The 18012-nt window shown below is 40.9% G+C and overlaps 2 protein-coding genes across 4 annotated transcripts in view; both read right to left on the bottom strand.

Moving 5' to 3' along the window:
- Positions 1–605: 605 nt before the first annotated feature.
- mysm1 (Myb-like, SWIRM and MPN domains 1) lies at positions 606–7762 on the bottom strand (the record flags this gene model as incomplete). Its single annotated transcript, XM_079245698.1, has 20 exons — positions 606–887; positions 1014–1071; positions 1162–1267; positions 1438–1570; positions 1655–1843; positions 1920–1994; positions 2110–2160; positions 4255–4309; positions 4392–4474; positions 4563–4640; positions 4718–4821; positions 4899–5029; positions 5120–5345; positions 5449–5965; positions 6068–6166; positions 6339–6420; positions 6514–6588; positions 7274–7344; positions 7428–7500; positions 7707–7762. 20 exons carry the CDS (start codon positions 7760–7762, stop codon positions 606–608), a joined length of 2544 nt encoding a protein of 847 aa, XP_079101824.1.
- Positions 7763–12147: 4385 nt separating this feature from the next.
- suco (SUN domain containing ossification factor) overlaps positions 12148–18012 on the bottom strand; it is a 42648-nt gene continuing 36783 nt past the window's right edge. For 2 of the 3 annotated variants that reach the window (XM_079244991.1, XM_079244993.1), the window contains 4 exons: positions 17108–17262; positions 16756–16847; positions 15950–16005; positions 12148–15192 (listed from right to left, as the gene is read on the bottom strand). In XM_079244991.1, the coding sequence (XP_079101117.1) occupies positions 14650–15192; positions 15950–16005; positions 16756–16847; positions 17108–17262 (846 nt within the window). In that variant the 3' untranslated portion in view covers positions 12148–14649. The remainder of the gene's footprint in view (positions 15193–15949; positions 16006–16755; positions 16848–17107; positions 17263–18012) is intronic. The other variant, XM_079244992.1, reaches the window with a different exon arrangement.

Below are 18012 nucleotides of genomic sequence, written 5' to 3'. Positions count from 1 at the left end.
CCTGGTAACAACAGTCTTTAAAACAAACTTGACAAAATGACTAGAACTTCATACAACACACAAGCAAATATCAAAAATAAACTTTAATTTTCATGTTGAAGACAATTCCAAAGAACTAAGAAAATTTACATATTCATACACTTTATCTGCCAAACACAAGTTTATTTCCTGCTATTGCAAGGACTTGTGGACATAAAAGCATAATCATTAACCGAATTCCAACTCTGTCCCTTTAACAGCTATATAAAGTTGTAAGACCAACACTTTCCCCCCCAAGAGAGATGACACAAACCAGTATTGGCATAACAGCATCTCAGTTCATGGATCCCCATTTACATAGCAAGCAAGACTAACAGACATTCCAAATCAAACAGCATTGTATTGAGTATTGTGCCTATCTATGGGTTTTTGGTTTGATAAACTTGTGGCTAATCAAGTCTGAAACAACAAAAATTTAGGATTATATTTTTCGAATGATATTTCATTGAAATATTACACTGAATTATTAGATGAATATTACTAAAAATAATCCTATATCTCTTTACAGACACCATCATACCTTTATGAATATCATGGAACAGAATGAGGAAGGTTGACTACAAAGTTCACAGTAAATAGTCATGTTCTGTCGACAGTACAGAACCTAGATGCAACACTGTGCTGCTGTTTGTCTCTACGTCTAGTCTTCCTTCCTGGGGCTTCTCCTGACTGGTCAGCTGATCACCACCACTGTCACCAGAGTCGACTGGTGGTTCTCCTCCTTCTTTGTATGACGACTGCTGCTTTGAGATGAAGTCTGAACAGAAGAGGGACTGGATCTGGGTGAGGAAAGGGTCTCCCTCCCCATTTGGAAGGGGTTCTAAATATCTCACCATAGATGCCAGCATCTAGAGGGTGGACATCAAATTAAATTAGTGGCACAACAAAATGGTAAAATGAGGTTTAAATAACTTTACAAAGCCAATAAAAAGGCCTAAATGCCCAAACTACATTGACCCATGGGTCCACCTGACCTTCTCCAAACAGGTGAGATGAGAGTCTCTCCGGTATAATCTGTCCATCTGCACATTCCTAGCCAATCAGAAAGGCCAAAAGCAGTTTACAGATGCGTCACCAGCAACTGTTCCACAGCCCATAAAAACAGACCTGTATATCACTCACCCTGGTGCTTGAGCATATTTATGGATGATCCACTGAGCCTTCCTCATGGTTTGTTCCCAGTCAGGGGTGTCTTGTGATGGCAGGAAGTCAAATCTGTAGGGCTGTTCTGTGGAGGATCAGAGCCAGAGAAAGACTCAGCCAGAAGATTTGCTGTTATTTACATTAAAAAAAAAAAACTACTGATCTCTATTATCGGCTTGATTTCAAAGCCTCATGTTCACAACAGTTGCTAAGCTTTGAGTCACATCTTACTATATATGTTTATTTTTCACATACTGTGGGGGCCAGAGGACTCCTGGCTCTCTTTTACCAACAAGCAGGTAATTTGGGAGTGGGGGGAGGGATTGGCTGGATCATATGGGCTCACTATCATCCCGATGAAAGGGGCTCCGCCACGTGAGAAATAACTCTGAATAAATCAGGACAAAAAGAATCAGACAAACGTTCAAATGTTGAGAATCCTGCAGCAATTCCTTCTTTCAGGGACTTTTACCTGGAATTGGTCCTGTGTGTTTATATCCCGCACTGACGGGTTTGGGTGGAAAGACGGGTGTGAATGGTACCAGCCCACCACACTGAGGCCCAGAGAGGACAGGACGTCACAAGCCTGCGTCTGAGACACGGGGTCCATTTCACACTGCAGGCCTGTGCTCACACTGTTACACGGCTCCGCTGCACGGATCTACACAAGAAGTCAGTTTTCAGAAAACATCGTAAAGAAAAGCTGTTTTTCTTTTCTTGCTTCTCACTTCTCCTACCTTCAGAACTTTCGCTTCCTTATTGAAGGTTCCACCCAACAAACCAATGACTTCCCCTCGTGATACATGAGCATGCTGAAGGACAGATCCCAGCACATGACAAGAAATTACATTGGTACCACAAAACACACTGACTGGCAGCCTGAAAGCACAGTAGAAATACTTTGCATGAGGTTGTAATATAATATACCATGTCCATGATGAGAAGCGTCTCAGCACACACAATGACCTGGAACGGTTCCTGGGGAAAAAGCGTAGTGAAGTTATTTTTAAAAATCCATGTCAACCATGTTATTAAGACATAGTGTATGTAAAAAGAAATAAATATATGCATGTTACTGTACTATACTGTCAGTAAAATACAAGACTTCCTGCAAAGACTTTTTGATATATTTTAAAAGGGAAAAAAGAGAGATACAGTCTATTCTTCCTGAGCTTCAAATCACTTTAAACTCTTTCTGGGGCACAAATATTATATTAGATGTAACTTTAATATGAAATCACTGCAATAAAGTCACAAGTCTGCGGTTAGGTTTTAGCTTTTAAACATCCCCACTGTGCCCACAGTCTAAAAACCATACATGTGGTCTCAATGACTACAAGTAGGTTTAATTAAAGCTGCGGTAGGTAAAGTTGAGGAGTTAACAAGATTGGAAAATGGCATCCTGTCTTGGCTCCTCCCCCTCTGGTTTTGCCACTTGCGTGAGCCAAGGTTTTTTTTAACCGCAGCTTTTTCCACCAAAGATTTTCTCTTTCTCGGCTGTTTAGCGGGAGAAGGCAAATAAACCGAGCCGGGTCGGGGAAATCTTTCCTGCATTTTCTCAGCCATGTTTGCCTTCTGAGTTTCTTCTTCACTACTTTGTATTTTCATCCTAATGAAAATACAAAGTATATGCAGGGTGTGGCGATCAGGTATGCACTGCGGGAGGAGGAGGAAGAGGGGAGAGAAGAAGCTTTCAAAATATAAGAAATGAACAACTTAAAATCAGGCCAAACATTTAGATTGGTCAGAGTTTTTACAGATTTACAGTAAACTGAGGGGTCTAACTGTATTTCGTATTGTTCAGGATTACAAAATGTACCGACTACTATCAGGATGAGGAACCACTTCACCCAGAGTAAAAAAAAAAAAAAAATGTCTATGAGCAAGATTACCAACTATACCTTTAAAGGTGCCAAATACATGCAATGTAGCTCTACTAACAAAGCTGTTGCTTATATTTTAAATTCATCACCATAATATTCTAAAAACTGCTTCAGTCTAAATCAACTGAATGAAGAAAGCTGGTTTTGTGACTGGATGCAGGCAGGAAACGTTCAAGGCTGGAGAGGAGAATGGCGGATAAACTGTTGTCTGTTATGGATAACCCTGATCAGCTTCTCCATCACTGGACAGACAGTATCGCTCCTTCTCTAGGAAACGCTTCCAGCTCTGCTATCACAAGGAACATTACTGGAGAGTATTCCTGCCACATGCAACATCACTAAACAATAGTTCCTCTTAGTCCCACAGCGACTCTTTACTGCTTAGCTTCTGTCATACACCTTATTATTAAACCATAATTACACACTGTTTTAGTCTTAAATCCCATCTTTTCTTTATTTTCCATTTTATCTGCATATTTTTAAACTGAATCCACTATTAAGTAATCTTTGCATCATATATTATTTTAGGCCTGTTTTCTGTTTGTGTTGTTTCTTTTTTTAATGAACTCTTCCATCTAATCCGTTATGTTTTATGTGTTATTTTAATAAACTCTTGCATCTAACGCAATGTGTAATACCTCTCCACCTCTCCACCCTTTTGCATCTTTCCCAAAGCAAATATCATCTGAGATGCAACGACTTCATTACTCTTTCTGTTCCAAAAGCCCGTACTGTCTTCGGTCAGAATTCCTTTCGCATTGCTGCAGGAGAAGACTGGAACTCGTTCAAACTTTCAGCTCTCCCATCAAACGCCTCATTTAAACGGAAACTAAAACCGTTCAAAGCTTTCTTTTGTAACTGTCGATTAGTTTCCTTCCATATATTTTAGTGGTTATTTAAGTAGTTTTCACTTCATAATCTCTTTAGTTTTGGTTGTGAGACTTCATTTGCCTGTATTGTTTACTTTTACCTGTTCTTCTCTGGCCTCATTTGATCTTGTTTTGTTTTGTCTGTTTTTCTTTGCCTCTTGCCAGATCCTCATTGTAATGAGAAGTTGTTCTCAACTGATCTTACCTGGTTAAATAAAGGTTAAATAAAAAAAAAATCTTCCTTTCTATTTTATTCCTATAATGTTGCCGTGACACCATCATTAACCAGTCTTGTGCAGAGACTAAGTGATAACACTGACCTGTACATCTTCTTCAAAAGACCTGCAGGGGATCAGCTGGAAGGGATCAAAAGACCTAACAGACAGAATGAGCTCATAGTGTCAGTGTTATTATGTGCATCTGTTTAGTTCTTCACTTATCACCCCATCATGCTCACCCTCTGTATCTTGACATCTTGGAGGGTTTAGGCTGCCTCTTCATCTCCTCCCTCCTCAGAGCTAACTCTTCAGCACTGAGATGCTAATAAACACATAAAACACACAGAATCAGAAGAAATATTCATGTGAATCTGTGTGTAGCTGCAGTGTCTGCATTTCAGTATCCAAACCTCAAAAGTCTGCCCTTCCAGATCTTTAGCGTCACACCAGTTCCCCCATAAGTCTCGCACACGCCGCTTCCTGGTCCGCTACATCCAAACAGAAGTTAGTGGAAATCTGCTCACTCTCTGCTGCTGGGTGACAGAGTCTGGGTCTTGGTACCTACCATACTCTGTAATCTCTGGGCAAGCTGATAGGCCTCCAGTACTTCCTTGCCCTCCTTAATCTTGGAGCGGTCCACTACTTTGGGCCGGTTATAGACTGCTTGCTCTACAGGAAGAAAGTCAGAGCTAAAACATCAACAAGGAGGTAAAAGCCGATTCTGCAAAAAGGCTAAGCAGGGTTACCGCAATTGAAGTTGATGGCCCCGATGAGTTCCAGGTAGGTGTGTATTCTTCCGATGCAGTTGACATCTCCGCAGTTCTTCAGACCAGGTCGGACCGATGTCTTATTCAGGTACTTGGGTCTGCTCTTCAGCCTGGTGGACAAACATCACAACAATCACTTCTTCTGTGCAGAGGCAGCGAAAGACATTACAGTACATGTGACCCGTTTGTCTTTGCAGTACCACTGGTCCAGGATGTAGTTCCTAATCTTCAGATATCTTTCAGGGGTTTTGGATGGTCGTCCCTCAAAGAACTCTGGGATAGCTTGTTTCTCATCCTCTGTAATGGTTTCCATATCCAGCTCCATTTCTTGCTCCGGGGCCTTAAGCTCCTCATCTTCCTCGTCTTCATCCTCTTCCTCCTCCTGGCCTTTCTCTGGTGCATCAGTCTCAACTTTATCTGCAAAATCTGAAAGAAAAAAAAAAATGTAGATAAAACATCAGTGAATTTAAAAATATCAGGATTTCTATTAAAAAAAAAAAAAAAAAAAAGCCTTCTTCATGTGGATTACCGGTGTCGTCACCATAGTCTTCATCCAACTGACCCATCTGCACTGGAATGTCATGCTGGGAGCTCTGGCCTTCATTTGCATCAGTTGTTTGCTTTGAGTCTGTTTGTGCTTCTGTCTGGGGGCTTTCCAAGAAAATAAATGCTGTTTTAGTCACATTTTCATCAAGTCTGTTCACTCCAAGATCTTCTGAGTATACAGGAGAAGATGAGGGTTGACGATTTTGAAGGGAAAGAAGGCTCTGGCTGGACTGGTCCTTTGTATCATGGACGCTCTCCGCCCCGCTCAGACCAGCGTCTTCTGTTTGGATCTCTGTCTCTATTTGTTTCTCTGCTTTGACAGCCTGTGTTTTCTCATCCTCGCTCAAATCGTCTGTGATGTCTACATCCTCGTCATCAGAAAGTCTTTCTATACGGACAGCGTTGGTCAGAGTGGACGTGTGGGTGGACATGGGCGGTAGAGGTTGTAGGTGCTGCACAGGACCTGTAGGTGGAGCTGCAGTTTCAGGCTGTGATTTCATCTGCAGCGGGAATAGTGACGAAACCTTAACTCTTGTTTGCATTACAAACTTAACTTGTATGTACAGCCTGCATGCTACATTTGAGAAGGACAAGGTTATTACCTTGTGTTTGAAATAGTGCCTGGCATAACTTCTGACCTGAAGAACAGTCCGACTGCTTACAAGTTTGGCAATCTTAGTCCATCTCCGGCCAAACTGAGCCTGAAATAAAATGAAAAATATGTTATTAATCCCCAAAAGAAAATTATCTGCAAAACAAATTCTACACACAGCTATTTTAATGAAAATTATCTCAATTCCTGAGCCTTTAAAACAACAGTAATCACACACCAGCCACAACAGAAACAGCAGCATGTGGACGAGAGAAACTTACCAATCCTTTCTCAAACAGCTCTTTCTCCTGTTTGGACCAGCGAGAAGAAGCAGAGGCTGAGGCCGAGCCCTTAGCTGGAGACCTGAGGAACCAGCAGAGAGGTGGGTTACATGGTTGCCAGCAAAAATAAGAATATAAGTACTAGTGAAAATGACTTCAGAAAGAACTGACTTACTTCTTCGTTTTGGGTTTTTTGTTTGCATCACTGTGCAAAATTTGGTCTGGAATCCCCTTACCTGTCAAATAATATCTAGGAGTATAGGTAAGGACAAACACTTCTAATGTTAGAAAAATAATTGTTTGATTTTAGTTCATATATATTTGAGCATTCAAAGTTTTTTTCTTGTTATTTTAGCTTTTAACTGTATTGAACTGACAGGTGAAAACTGCAGACTCTTAAGATTATTTAATATGTAAAACAAAGAGGCTAAAATGTATTTGGAGAGGTGACTCAAAAGCTTTTCTTTATTTATTTCTTTGTCAGGTAAGCAGATAAAAGGCCTTGAAAACAACAACTCCCTTTGAAAGCAGATAAAAGCCACATCAAGAAGTCATCTGAGGTGTCAGTGCAAGTCACACAAATCATGGATGGTTTCACCATAAGACACAGGTGTCAAACTCCAGTCCTGGAGGGCCGGTATCCTGCAGGTTTTTGTTGTTTCCATGCTCCAACACATGACCGAAATTCATAAATAGGTTGACAAGAATATGCTGGATCCATTTGATTTGAATCAGCTGTGTATTTAGAGGGGAAACAACAAAAACCTGTCAGATACCGGCCCTCCAAGACTGGAGTTTGACACCCCTGCCATAAGGCATGCACCATAGCCTCAAAACTACAAATCTGAAAACTGATCTTAAAGCCATTGTAGAAGCCGAAGAGCTTGTGAATGTCTAAGTTTATTAGTTACAGATGGGGGCAGTTAAAGGGATACTGTTCCTCCAGCAGCATCTTCTCTATCACTTCTCTGTTCTCTGGGCTGATGGAGCTGTCCAACTCCCAGGGCTGGAAAAAACAACAACAAGCAGAGTCAACATGAGCTCCTTAAAACTACACACCGGAGTCTGATGGACAACAAAGCTGCATACCAGCATCCAGGAGCTTCCCTTCCCCGCAGCCTGCGTGAACTCCCCATGGAGCAAACCTCCTCCATCCATCTCACTGCAATAAGGAGGAAAGAAGCTGCCATTAATGTAACACGTGAACAGCAAAAGAGCCGCAGCAACACAAACACACACTCCATTTGACAATCAGACATCTATCCACTGCTAAGGGACTGAAAACATCCTGCTCAGTAGCGTCGTCAATAGCGTCACGTCAGCTAACAGTACTTTTCTCATTTACCTAGAAAATTAACATCTTCCTACCTTAAACTGCTATCAAAGTCATCTCCCTCTATATCAACATCCACCTCGTCCTCCATGTTGTTGTACAAACGTAAATATTAGAGATCAGAGAACGCCGCGCTCGAGTAAAACAGCTTCCAGGTTTAGTCACAGTGCCACCTGGCGGCCGGAGGTGCGCCTCTGCAGTTTTTTTTTTCTCAACTTTATTTCTTGTATTGACATTTTACAAAGAAAAAACATAAATTAAAAGAAAAAAAGAAACAATGAACCACCGAAGCAGCCAGAGGGTAGAGGTAATGCGGTCTGTCCATTCAATTTCAACAGTCAGTGTCCTGGTGAGTCAAAATAAGTGCAGTTATTTCAGTGCTTGAAGGGTCCTTATTTTTTGGGGTTTTTCACATGTTGTAATGAGATTATATATCATTTCAATTCTGCAAGAAGCCTCTGTAGTTTGTCCACATCCAGCGCTAGGTCTGGAGAGGGTCTTGGCTGCAGCACGGAGAACGAGGCGGGGCTGGATATTGGGCGGAGTTCGACATCCGACCCCGCCCCGTCAACCTTTTGATTGGATTAACCCTAACCCTAGCCATACCAATTTAACATCCAATCCCGCCCATTTGACATCTAATCACGCCCATTGGACGTTCAACCCCGCCCCTCAACCGCTTGGCTGTGTTATAGCCACGCCCATTAGTAATTTAACTCCGCCTATTTGACATCCAACTACGCCCATTGGACGTTCAACCCAGCCCAATATCCAGCCCTGCCCCATTCTCCAGACTGCAGCCGGGGGTTATTCGAGAAAATTCAGGGAGTTTCATGCTATGGTTTCGTGCAATATCCTGAATTTAAAACCCTACCCAAGTAAGCATGTATAGGTGAAATGTGACTCGTCATGGCATGTACATGGCTTGCTGCCTCTTCTACCGTGGTAATGTGGTGCACTTGCGCCTAAAGATGTCAACACAGCCATTTCCAACATCAAAACCAAACGCATCATCCAAATGCAACTGTCTGAGGTCAGGCGCTGCTTCTAAGGGTAACCAAGGGTGATCATGACCATTGTGCTGTGTCTGTCCAAATTTTAAGATATTTGCTGTCACCTTCTTTCTATCAATAGTTCAGAAGACACAGATTTAAATGTCATGACAATATTCAAATCACATTAAAATGTACAAGAGCAACCTAGACTACTTTACAGAGAAAAAACAGAACATGGAAGGACACAATGAAAACATTTTTAATGAAACAAAGAACAATAAAGATGAAAGATTTACCAAAAAAAAAAAAAAAATGCAAATAATAAAAACAATAATAATATGGATTTCAATCAAAGCAAAAAGGCAGATGTTTAACTTGGTTCACATGTTAATAAAGTTGATGGGTTATTTGAGTTTCCATGGGGGTTCAACAGAGTTCCTATCTAAAAATGATTGTTGGTCAAGGGACATTTGAACTACTTGACCAGAACTGTAACATTTTTCAGAGAAATTGTATGCAGATTAATGAATCATGAGGATTCATCATGGGACTCAAAATGACTTCAGATTTCAAATCCATAATATTATTCTATTAGTCCACTAAAAAAGTGGCAGAACCATAGATTATCCATCTATCCACCCATCCATCCATCCATTTCCTACACAATGTAGTGTCACAAGAGGCTGAGGCTTATATAAATGACCATATTAGACATTTACAATTGCCAATCAGTAAATTAAAAAAAAAAAGAAAGAAAGGGAAATACACACATTAATAGTTTTGATTCCTATATTTTAGCACATTGAGGCATGCAGCACTGATCAGTTTACACATTTTCTACAATAGAAAATTATTTGAATAACAAGACTGCTTTGGATTTGCACACTCCTTCCTCTATAATGCAGAAATTTTAAAATCTGGATTTTGGTGTATAAAGGGCAACAACATCAACCTAGTTTAGATACACTTGATCTTTGATTCTTTTGACAGCACTACATCAAGATCCAGATTTCATCAGCAGTTTGTGTAAACCATATGGACCAATTATTATAGTGGAAAATATAGTCTATATTTGAAGAGCTTCAAAAAGATATATTTATAGATGTCACCAAAACTTTACTGATTAAAGAATGAGGCTTCTATTAACCTTGCCCACAGGTGACATTGACTTATCTGTGCTTAAAGGCACCTTGAAAGAGCCATCACACAGAATAACATATTTTGTGGTTAAAATCAGAAAGTCTTCTGTAAAAAATGGATTTCATTTGATCCAAATAAAAGATGAAAAAAATCTACCCAGGCTGTGTGAAAGTAGGACCTGTAGCAACATCAATGCAGTAAAAAACTTTACATTATCCCATGCCACCTCCCAAAGGCAGGATGGATAAAGAAGAGCCTGACTGCTGTAATTCTGACTTTCCACCAAAAGACAATGTGTGAACAATTTTTAAACTATACAAATGCAAAAATGACAAAGTTGCACATTGGATGCATTTGCAATAGGAATGGAACAAAGTTAACACTTGACATGTTTCATTTCTTGTCAAACTGTCTTCAGTTTGATCTTTTTTTTTTTTTTTTTAAAGATGATAGACTAAGCAAGAGACCCTGTTGTCATTTTGAACTCTGAACTCAGTTTAACAGCCATAATAAAGCAGCAACCAACTCAAACTTTTACCACCTGAACAATAAATCTTGAATAAAAGGGACTGATGGCTCCGCATCGTTCAGAAAAATTACAATGAGACCACTAATGTTAGTCACTAGCTGCTGCTTGTGTCCTTTTTTCTAAACTTTGTCTTGCATGTTTAACTACATGACTCTGTGTCGAAGTATGTATCTGCTCTGCTGAAGCCATCTGAACCATCAAGACCTCCAAGATAATCTGGGTCAAGCTGAGTCATAGATGCTCCAGATGGGAGGAGTTCTGGATGATTTGCAGATGGCCACTGTGTTACAAGAAGGCTGCAGCATCAGCAGGGTGGTGGTGGAGTGGTGTGATGGGCTGGAATAATGGACAGGGAGATGATAGCCCCCCTCTAAAGTACCAGAGGGTGACAAAATGACGTCTGGACAAAACATGCAGTTTCTGCCTGACCTTTCTGTGTCATATATTATTAAGGAATTACAATGTTCATTGTATTTCCAACATATTTAAGGTTTTAAACTGAGATAAAGTGCTTTGATTGGCGGTGATTAAAGACTGTTTTGCTGATAATTGGCAAAAGAAAAGAAAGAAAAGTTATTTTGCTAAAATAAACTCAGATTATTATATAACCTAAAACAGCATTTCGCAAATGGGGGTGCATTAGTCAGTAAATAAAGGGGGCTAATTTCCTGACTGAATAGATGCGACAAGTTTATGTTATGAAGTGAGTCAGTTCAGGTTGTCAAGCTTGCTACACACATGTGGAAATGTACACAGATGCACATTTAAAATAACCTCAAGATCTGGAAAAGTTACTTTTATCATTCTATTCTTTTCTACAGTCATTTAGCAGACGCTTGTATCCAAAGCGACTTATGTATGAGTAGGAACAACACATGCACAAAATCAAACAGCAGAGGACATCGTAGGAAGATGCTAGTGGACTGTCCACTTGGATGCACATCCTCGCATGAAGTGCTACAGGCTTCTTTTTTTTTTGTTTACTCCCTTCCCACCCCATATTATCACCAATGTTATAATACAAAGAATTAATACCATAAAGTTTGTTGCAAAGAACTGGGCTAAGTTCTCCAACTTTCCGATAAATATAACTAAACCAAGTGTAGAGCTAAATTGTATTCTATATCATAATATAGAACACAGGATTCTTCACTACCTGGGACAAAATAGTCTCTTTAATTTGATATTTTTTCATATATATATATATATATATATATATATATATATATATGACACTAAACGAAATAAAAATATGTAAATAAATAAAATACATAAATGTGTAAAGAGACCAAATGTTGCTGAAATATCATCTTTTCTCCAATCATGACTTATTCATATTTTCTAAAAAGATTTTTTATTGAATGAAAACATGTGGATTGTGTACTTGTATGTACTAAAAAAAAAAACCCCAAAAAAACCCCTCTTTTTTAAAAATAAGTTAATTTGCTGGTATTTTAATGATTCTTTCTGGATACCAGACTGTGGAGCATGCAGCCCCAGAACAAAAGTAAATTGACACTCCTGGTTTAGGTGTAATTGGCTACGAAATCATGTTGTTGGGAGGGTGCACATTGTCTAGATAAAGTTGAGAACTACTAACCTAATATTTCATTTCAGAATCATTTATTCACCATGAAAAAAAATCCAATTCAGTGTTTTACGGTGGAGAAGCCGACACAGAATTTGCATGATAATTTGGATCACAGTAGAATTGCTGCAATGGAGGAAACACACTAAAAGTAGAACCCAGTCAAAGACAAAACAAAAAATGGTTTTATTTTTATTTAGAAAGAATTCACAGTTTCTAATGGCACTACAGCTTTTGTAGTAACTCACTCCTGCTCAAAAATACTGTGCAGCTCTTCAGAGTACTCACAGAGAGAGAGAGAGAGAGAGAGAGAGAGAGAGAGAGAGAGAGACAAAGAAAAGAAGCACTTGACATAGAAAGTAGAAAAAAACAACACATAAAAAGGCATGAGGAGTTATACAAAGTGCACAATGAGCTTCTACAACATCTCTGCAAGTGCCTCCTCATTTGCTGTGTTATGGTATAAGTAGGTTCAAAGTAGTCTTTCTCATAAGACACACACAGGACAGACAAAACAATCTCACATGTGTACAGGTATATGCGCACATCATACACATTCAAAAAGGTAAAGAAAAAAAAAAGAAAAAAAAAAAAAGGATTTGCACGGCTTGCGGAATAATCACATTTATAGTGTTCCAAATCAGACTAATATTTGCTGCTTTCCCTTTATGCAACTCAGTTCTTTTCCTCTTCACAAAACATCAGTCTTTCCAGGTGGGGAAAACACACGAAGCAGTAATGAGTCAGTACAAGACAGCAGGCGTGTAAAGCGAGAGAAAGGACGCACAGAAAGATCAGTTAGTAGAGTGAGCACAGGTGCAGAATGAGAAAGCATTTCAAGCTTCCGAACGGAGACGTGATGGAGTGTTGATGCATGTCTTCTCCACAATCACAGTCATGCAGCAGGAGACAGAGGTGACCGTAGCGGTTAACAGTATGTGGAGGAAGAAGAGCTGTAGAAGATAGCCATGCTTTGCCCGAGTCAAAGTGTCCACAACAGCCAACCACACAGTACCAATCAGAAACGACATTTGTACAAAGAGATATTTAAATGTCGTCAATTAAAAACAATGAGTTCCCTGCTTCTACATCTGCAGCTGTCTGCAGCATTTGAACCGAACATCAGCGAGGTTCGGTCACGATACCAGCGCAGGACTCACAAATCATTTAGTTCATCCAGAGAGGAGACGACAACAGTCGAGACAGAAGACGGGACCGGAATAAACACTCACTTTAGCCTTTTCCACCATTTCTAATAACCCAGCAGCTCTAGAGATACAGCAGCAGCAGCGTGACGATGCAGATAAAATCAGAACCTTCTGAAGTTATTCTGCTGGAAGTGAAATGTAACAGAGATGAGATGCCAGCCAACACTATCCCAAGCTTTGTGCAGGAAAAATCCACAACAGACTGGAATACAGGAAAGAAAGCAGAATACATAGTTGAGCTCCATGACTTTATTCATTAGTACCGCTGAGTAATATTTCTGTGTAAAAAACTGCTGCGGCCCTGCAGAACTGGGAGAAAGTCAAAACCAGTGCCTTGATTAGAAAAACCTAAAGTCTTTTAAATAAATAAATAGATAAATAAAACTGGTCAGCCAGACTCATTTGCAGGGTCGCAGCTGTTGTGTTTGATACAAGTGTAAACATTTAACTCCGCTGGACAACGTGTCCCCTCAGCAGGAACATTTCCTCTTCATTGATTTTTATCCCAACAAACCAAATCAGCAACAATGGGAGCAGGACACGGCTCAGTTTTAAACGACTGACATACACATTAAAAGACAGAATCCATCTGATCTCCGGCTGGATTTCCTTCATCAGAGTAACAAAATCCAACATAACAGCTATGCTTCTACGCCTGGTGTGTGAGCAGTGTTTTCTGGGCCCAGCCCAAATCACCAAGATGAAATCATTCACTAGGAGCTTATAGGATCTGCAGATTGCTGCTACCGTACGTGCATTATGACGTTAAATAAGACGCAAAACTTAAAGGCGCTCACGCAGTCAGGCTATTTATTACATGCAAACGCATTTCGTCATTTAGTTCTGGTGGTTGGTTTGGAACAGACTCACAGAGACAGAGCAAGGCAATCGTAGGCATGCGCAACAAAAACGTAACACTGGTCCCATGCGAACACCTGCATCTTTTCAGAACGAAGACAGGATGGATGAGATTAGAGGACAGCAGCAAAAGAAAGAAGCAGACAAGGATGAGAGCAGAAAGCTGTCGCGCTCCACAGTTCTCTCGCCATGATGCTTTCCACAAAAAACAGCAGCCCAATACTCGCTGAAGGAACGTAGAGTCGAGGTTAGGACCTCTGGTTACCGTGCACAGTGGAGGGGGGGGGGGGGGGGGGGCATTTCAGACGACAATGTGCTTATCCAGAAGAAGAAAATAAACCTCCGGATGGTTTTGACGTGTACTGATGTGTCGCTCCCCACCACCGCGTCTCTCTTTGCACATCAACTTCTCTGTAATGCTGTTAGGAATTAAAAGGTCTACAACAGATATAAAGGCACATAACCGTAAACAGGTCTTTGACGAGAGTGGATGAGGGCTGGGTGATGGTAAGCTAACGCGGCCTACTTCGGCTCCACGGTGCGCCTCGGTGCTCATGGGAAATGTGGTTCTTTGGGATGTGACCTCTTTTCCTCAAGAGTTCTTTCTTTTTTAATTTTTTTTATAGTGAACATAAACTTTTAAAATGTAAAGTTTTAGATTTAGATATGTCCATTGACAGCAGTCACCCCGATGGTCCCGACACTAATCTCCTTGTTTGCCTTCATCAGCTGCTGCAGGCTGGGAAGGGCGCCGACGCCCCCGCTGGGCATGTGAGGGAACTGCAGCTCTGTTTGTCGAGACTTACGCCGCTTTGTTGAGCGCTTCTCCTGGCGGGATTTAGCGGGAGAATGGCTCAGGGGAAAAGAAAGGGCGTGACCGTTGCACATGCCGGTGGGGGGGCAGATGGGAGAGGGAGGGGGGAGGCGGCTCGCGTACGACTCCTCTGAATGTGTGGAAGAGCTGCAGCTGCTAGTTTCTGAGGGGAATTCCTTGGGAGTGCAAGTGTGCAACGATGACACCTCTGTAGAGACAAGGAGAGGTGGCAATGGAGGAGGAGGGAGGGGTAAAGGAGTGGGCGGTGGCGCCGGGAGGGGTGCGGGGAAGCCATTGCACTTGGGATCCCCGTTTGCGAGGGGCGCAGAGGGATCGAATGCCTTCAGGGTCTCAACTTTGTCCAGAGACTTTGATTTGCAGCGTTTTTTCTGCAAGAAAAACATGACAGAAGTGGAGAAATGACTTCCAAGCATCTCAGAGAAGCAAAGACAGAATTTACATTAAAAACAGCCAGACACTGTGCTAGACACTGACGGCACACCAGCTGGTCAGAGAAGGCGGGAAAGTTTCACGAGGAATAACAGAATATGGGATTTGTCTTTATTATCCACCTTCACGCCACACTGTGACACAAACAGACTGTAGTAATCATGTTTTATCTAACTAACAAAACAAGTTCATGGAGATGATTTAGTCGCGTGCTAACGCTAACAGTGTCGGCACTGCAAAAACTGAAATCTAAGTAAGATTAAAAATCTTACATTGAGAACATATATGCTTATTTTTTTTTTTTTTTTTTTAAAGTAAGATAATTCTTAGTTTTTATGCCAGAGAATTCCTCTTGTTTTAAGATTATTTTTTACTTGTTTTGGGAAGTCTTGACAAGCCAAATTTTCTTGTTCTGTGGGCAGATAATTTATTTTATTTTAAGCAACATTTACCGAATTTTTGTATATTTTTTTCTTGTTTTTTAAGGCTTAGTTTTTTGCAGTGAGGAAAGAAGTGGCATTTTGGCCTGAGCTGAAACTCCTTAGCTAATCCTTAAATCTACTCCCACTATAATCAGAAATGTGAGCAAGAAGTAGTTCCCTGCTCTATCCAGCACACTTACTGTACAGACTGGCTGACACAAGAGAACACACAGCACTTATGTAAGGCGGCCATCACAGCCAACAGACACTGTACCTTTTTCTCTGGAGAAAACCTTAGAGGTTCTACAATGTACAAGTCATCTGGACCTACTGGGGAGGGGAGAGAGGGGCCAGGTTAATGATGGAATGGCAAACAGGAATACATACATGTAACAAGCATGAAGTGACCTTGCAAGTAGCTGTAGTTATGACAAAAAGGCAAAAAAAAAAAAAAAAAAAAAAAGAAGCTATTTTGTAATCGTGGCCGAGTGTTGGAAAAGGAGTAACAGATGATTCGATTCAGGTTAAAATCTAATGTGAGGCTGAAACGACACAGAAAAGTAGGTTATTTCATTATTGATCACTACTTGCAAATGTCTGCCATGATCCAGCAAAGCATCGCGCTCTATTATTACACTCAGGAAGTCTGCATGTTGGCACAAGCTGGCAATGACAGCCTCTCACCCTCACACACACACACACTGCTCAGAGATCATGAACAGCAGGGGGAGTTTCATGTTTCCTGAGTCAAAGACTTGATTCTTTTCTTGCTTGCACCAGCCGCTCACTGTGGCCTTGTGTTGCTTAACACTCTGGCATGTGTGAGGAAGCAGCAGATGAAGAGGACAAGGAAAAATCGGGTGTAGCTGCAGTACCTGGAAGCGGCTAGCCTGAAAGAGTTGCAATTACTCTGCTTTGCAGCATGCTAGGACTATATCAAAGCTCAATGTTGTTTATGTGTCAATGATACAAACAGGAGGAGAAATACAATAGATGGAGAAAACAAAAAGGTAAGCTGAAGGGGGGGGAGAAACTTGCGTTAAGTGTGTGGTGATGTCCGTCAAAGAGACGGGCTTTTACCTTCTGTGGAGGACAGCTGAAATGACTTGGAGCGGACGAGCGGGCAGGCCATCCTGCGCTTTAGGCTCATGTCATCATAAGAGGAGAAACATCTGATAAAGCAAAAACACGAGGTTGTTCACGCTGTTAGCAGAGCTTCTGACATGTAGCAGCACAACAGGAGGGATGGGATTTCACAAAAGGGAAAACTGGAGCTTTGAAGCGGTCCAAACAGAGGAAATTGCGTAACCAAGTGTCAGGATTTATAATGACAGATCTGAGAAAAGCTGAGGCATACTCAGAGAGTCAAATACCTAACCTGTAGCAACACAATGCCCTGCTCAGTGGAAGTTAAGCGAGTGTGCAGACCAACCTCTTGGGGCTAGGGTAGTGGTTGCTCTTGGGGAGGGCAGCGATGTTGGCACTGGGGCCGGGAGATGAGCTGCGGCAGCACTGCAGACACAGCAGGAGCCCCAGCAACAGACACAGAACCAGAGAGACCACCAGGTAGCTCTGACGATCAGATACCTGCAGAGGAGAAATAAGAAGGGTGTTGGCATTAAGTCTTTTAGTTTGTCCTGAAAGTATCTGCAACAAGCCTGGACATCAGTAAGAAGCAACCAAACAAGCGTTTGTCGCAGGAACTGCAAGGTCTGAAATTATGTAAAGTAACAAGTGGATTGTTTTTTTAGAAAGTGGTTTTAAATTGAATAGAAATTCCTTCCTAGAAGCTTCCTGACATTCAGCTTTTCCCATTCTGCATAAATTCATTTTACATAAACCTCTAGGTCAGCATAGAGAAAGCCCTCTCCACCAAACAAGTGTGTGTGTGTGTCCACAGATCATGAAGTCAGACTTTACATTTAGGTTGTTATAATGTTATGTTATGTTTGACTTATGTTTGCGTCTTCTCGTCTACATTTATCTGTCCAAACACCACATCTCTGAGCACTGTCAAAGTATCCAAAAACTACAAATAAAAGTCTTTTTTTTATCTTTGATCCAAGTCAACAGCTAGTGGGACGGATCTAAAAATAAATCAGTTAGTGTGTGAAGTTTTCTCCTGAAAATAAAAAAAGACAATACTGAAACTCTAATTTGTTAGTTTGGTTGGAAAATAAACATTTCTGTCCTTCTTCTTGTATCAGGAATGATTAAGTTTCAATAAGTTCCCCAAACATGAACAATATAACATATAGAACTATTCTTGTGTTTTTATTATGTTGCCTTCACTGAAACACGTCCTATATGAAGCAACGCTGACTATGTGGTACTATG

This window comes from Telmatherina bonti (assembly GCF_933228915.1).
Source record: "Telmatherina bonti genome assembly, chromosome: 8".
Lineage (NCBI taxonomy): Eukaryota > Metazoa > Chordata > Actinopteri > Atheriniformes > Telmatherinidae > Telmatherina > Telmatherina bonti.
The sequence above is the reverse complement of the archived record's forward strand: the minus strand, read 5'-3'. Positions and strand labels throughout refer to the sequence as shown.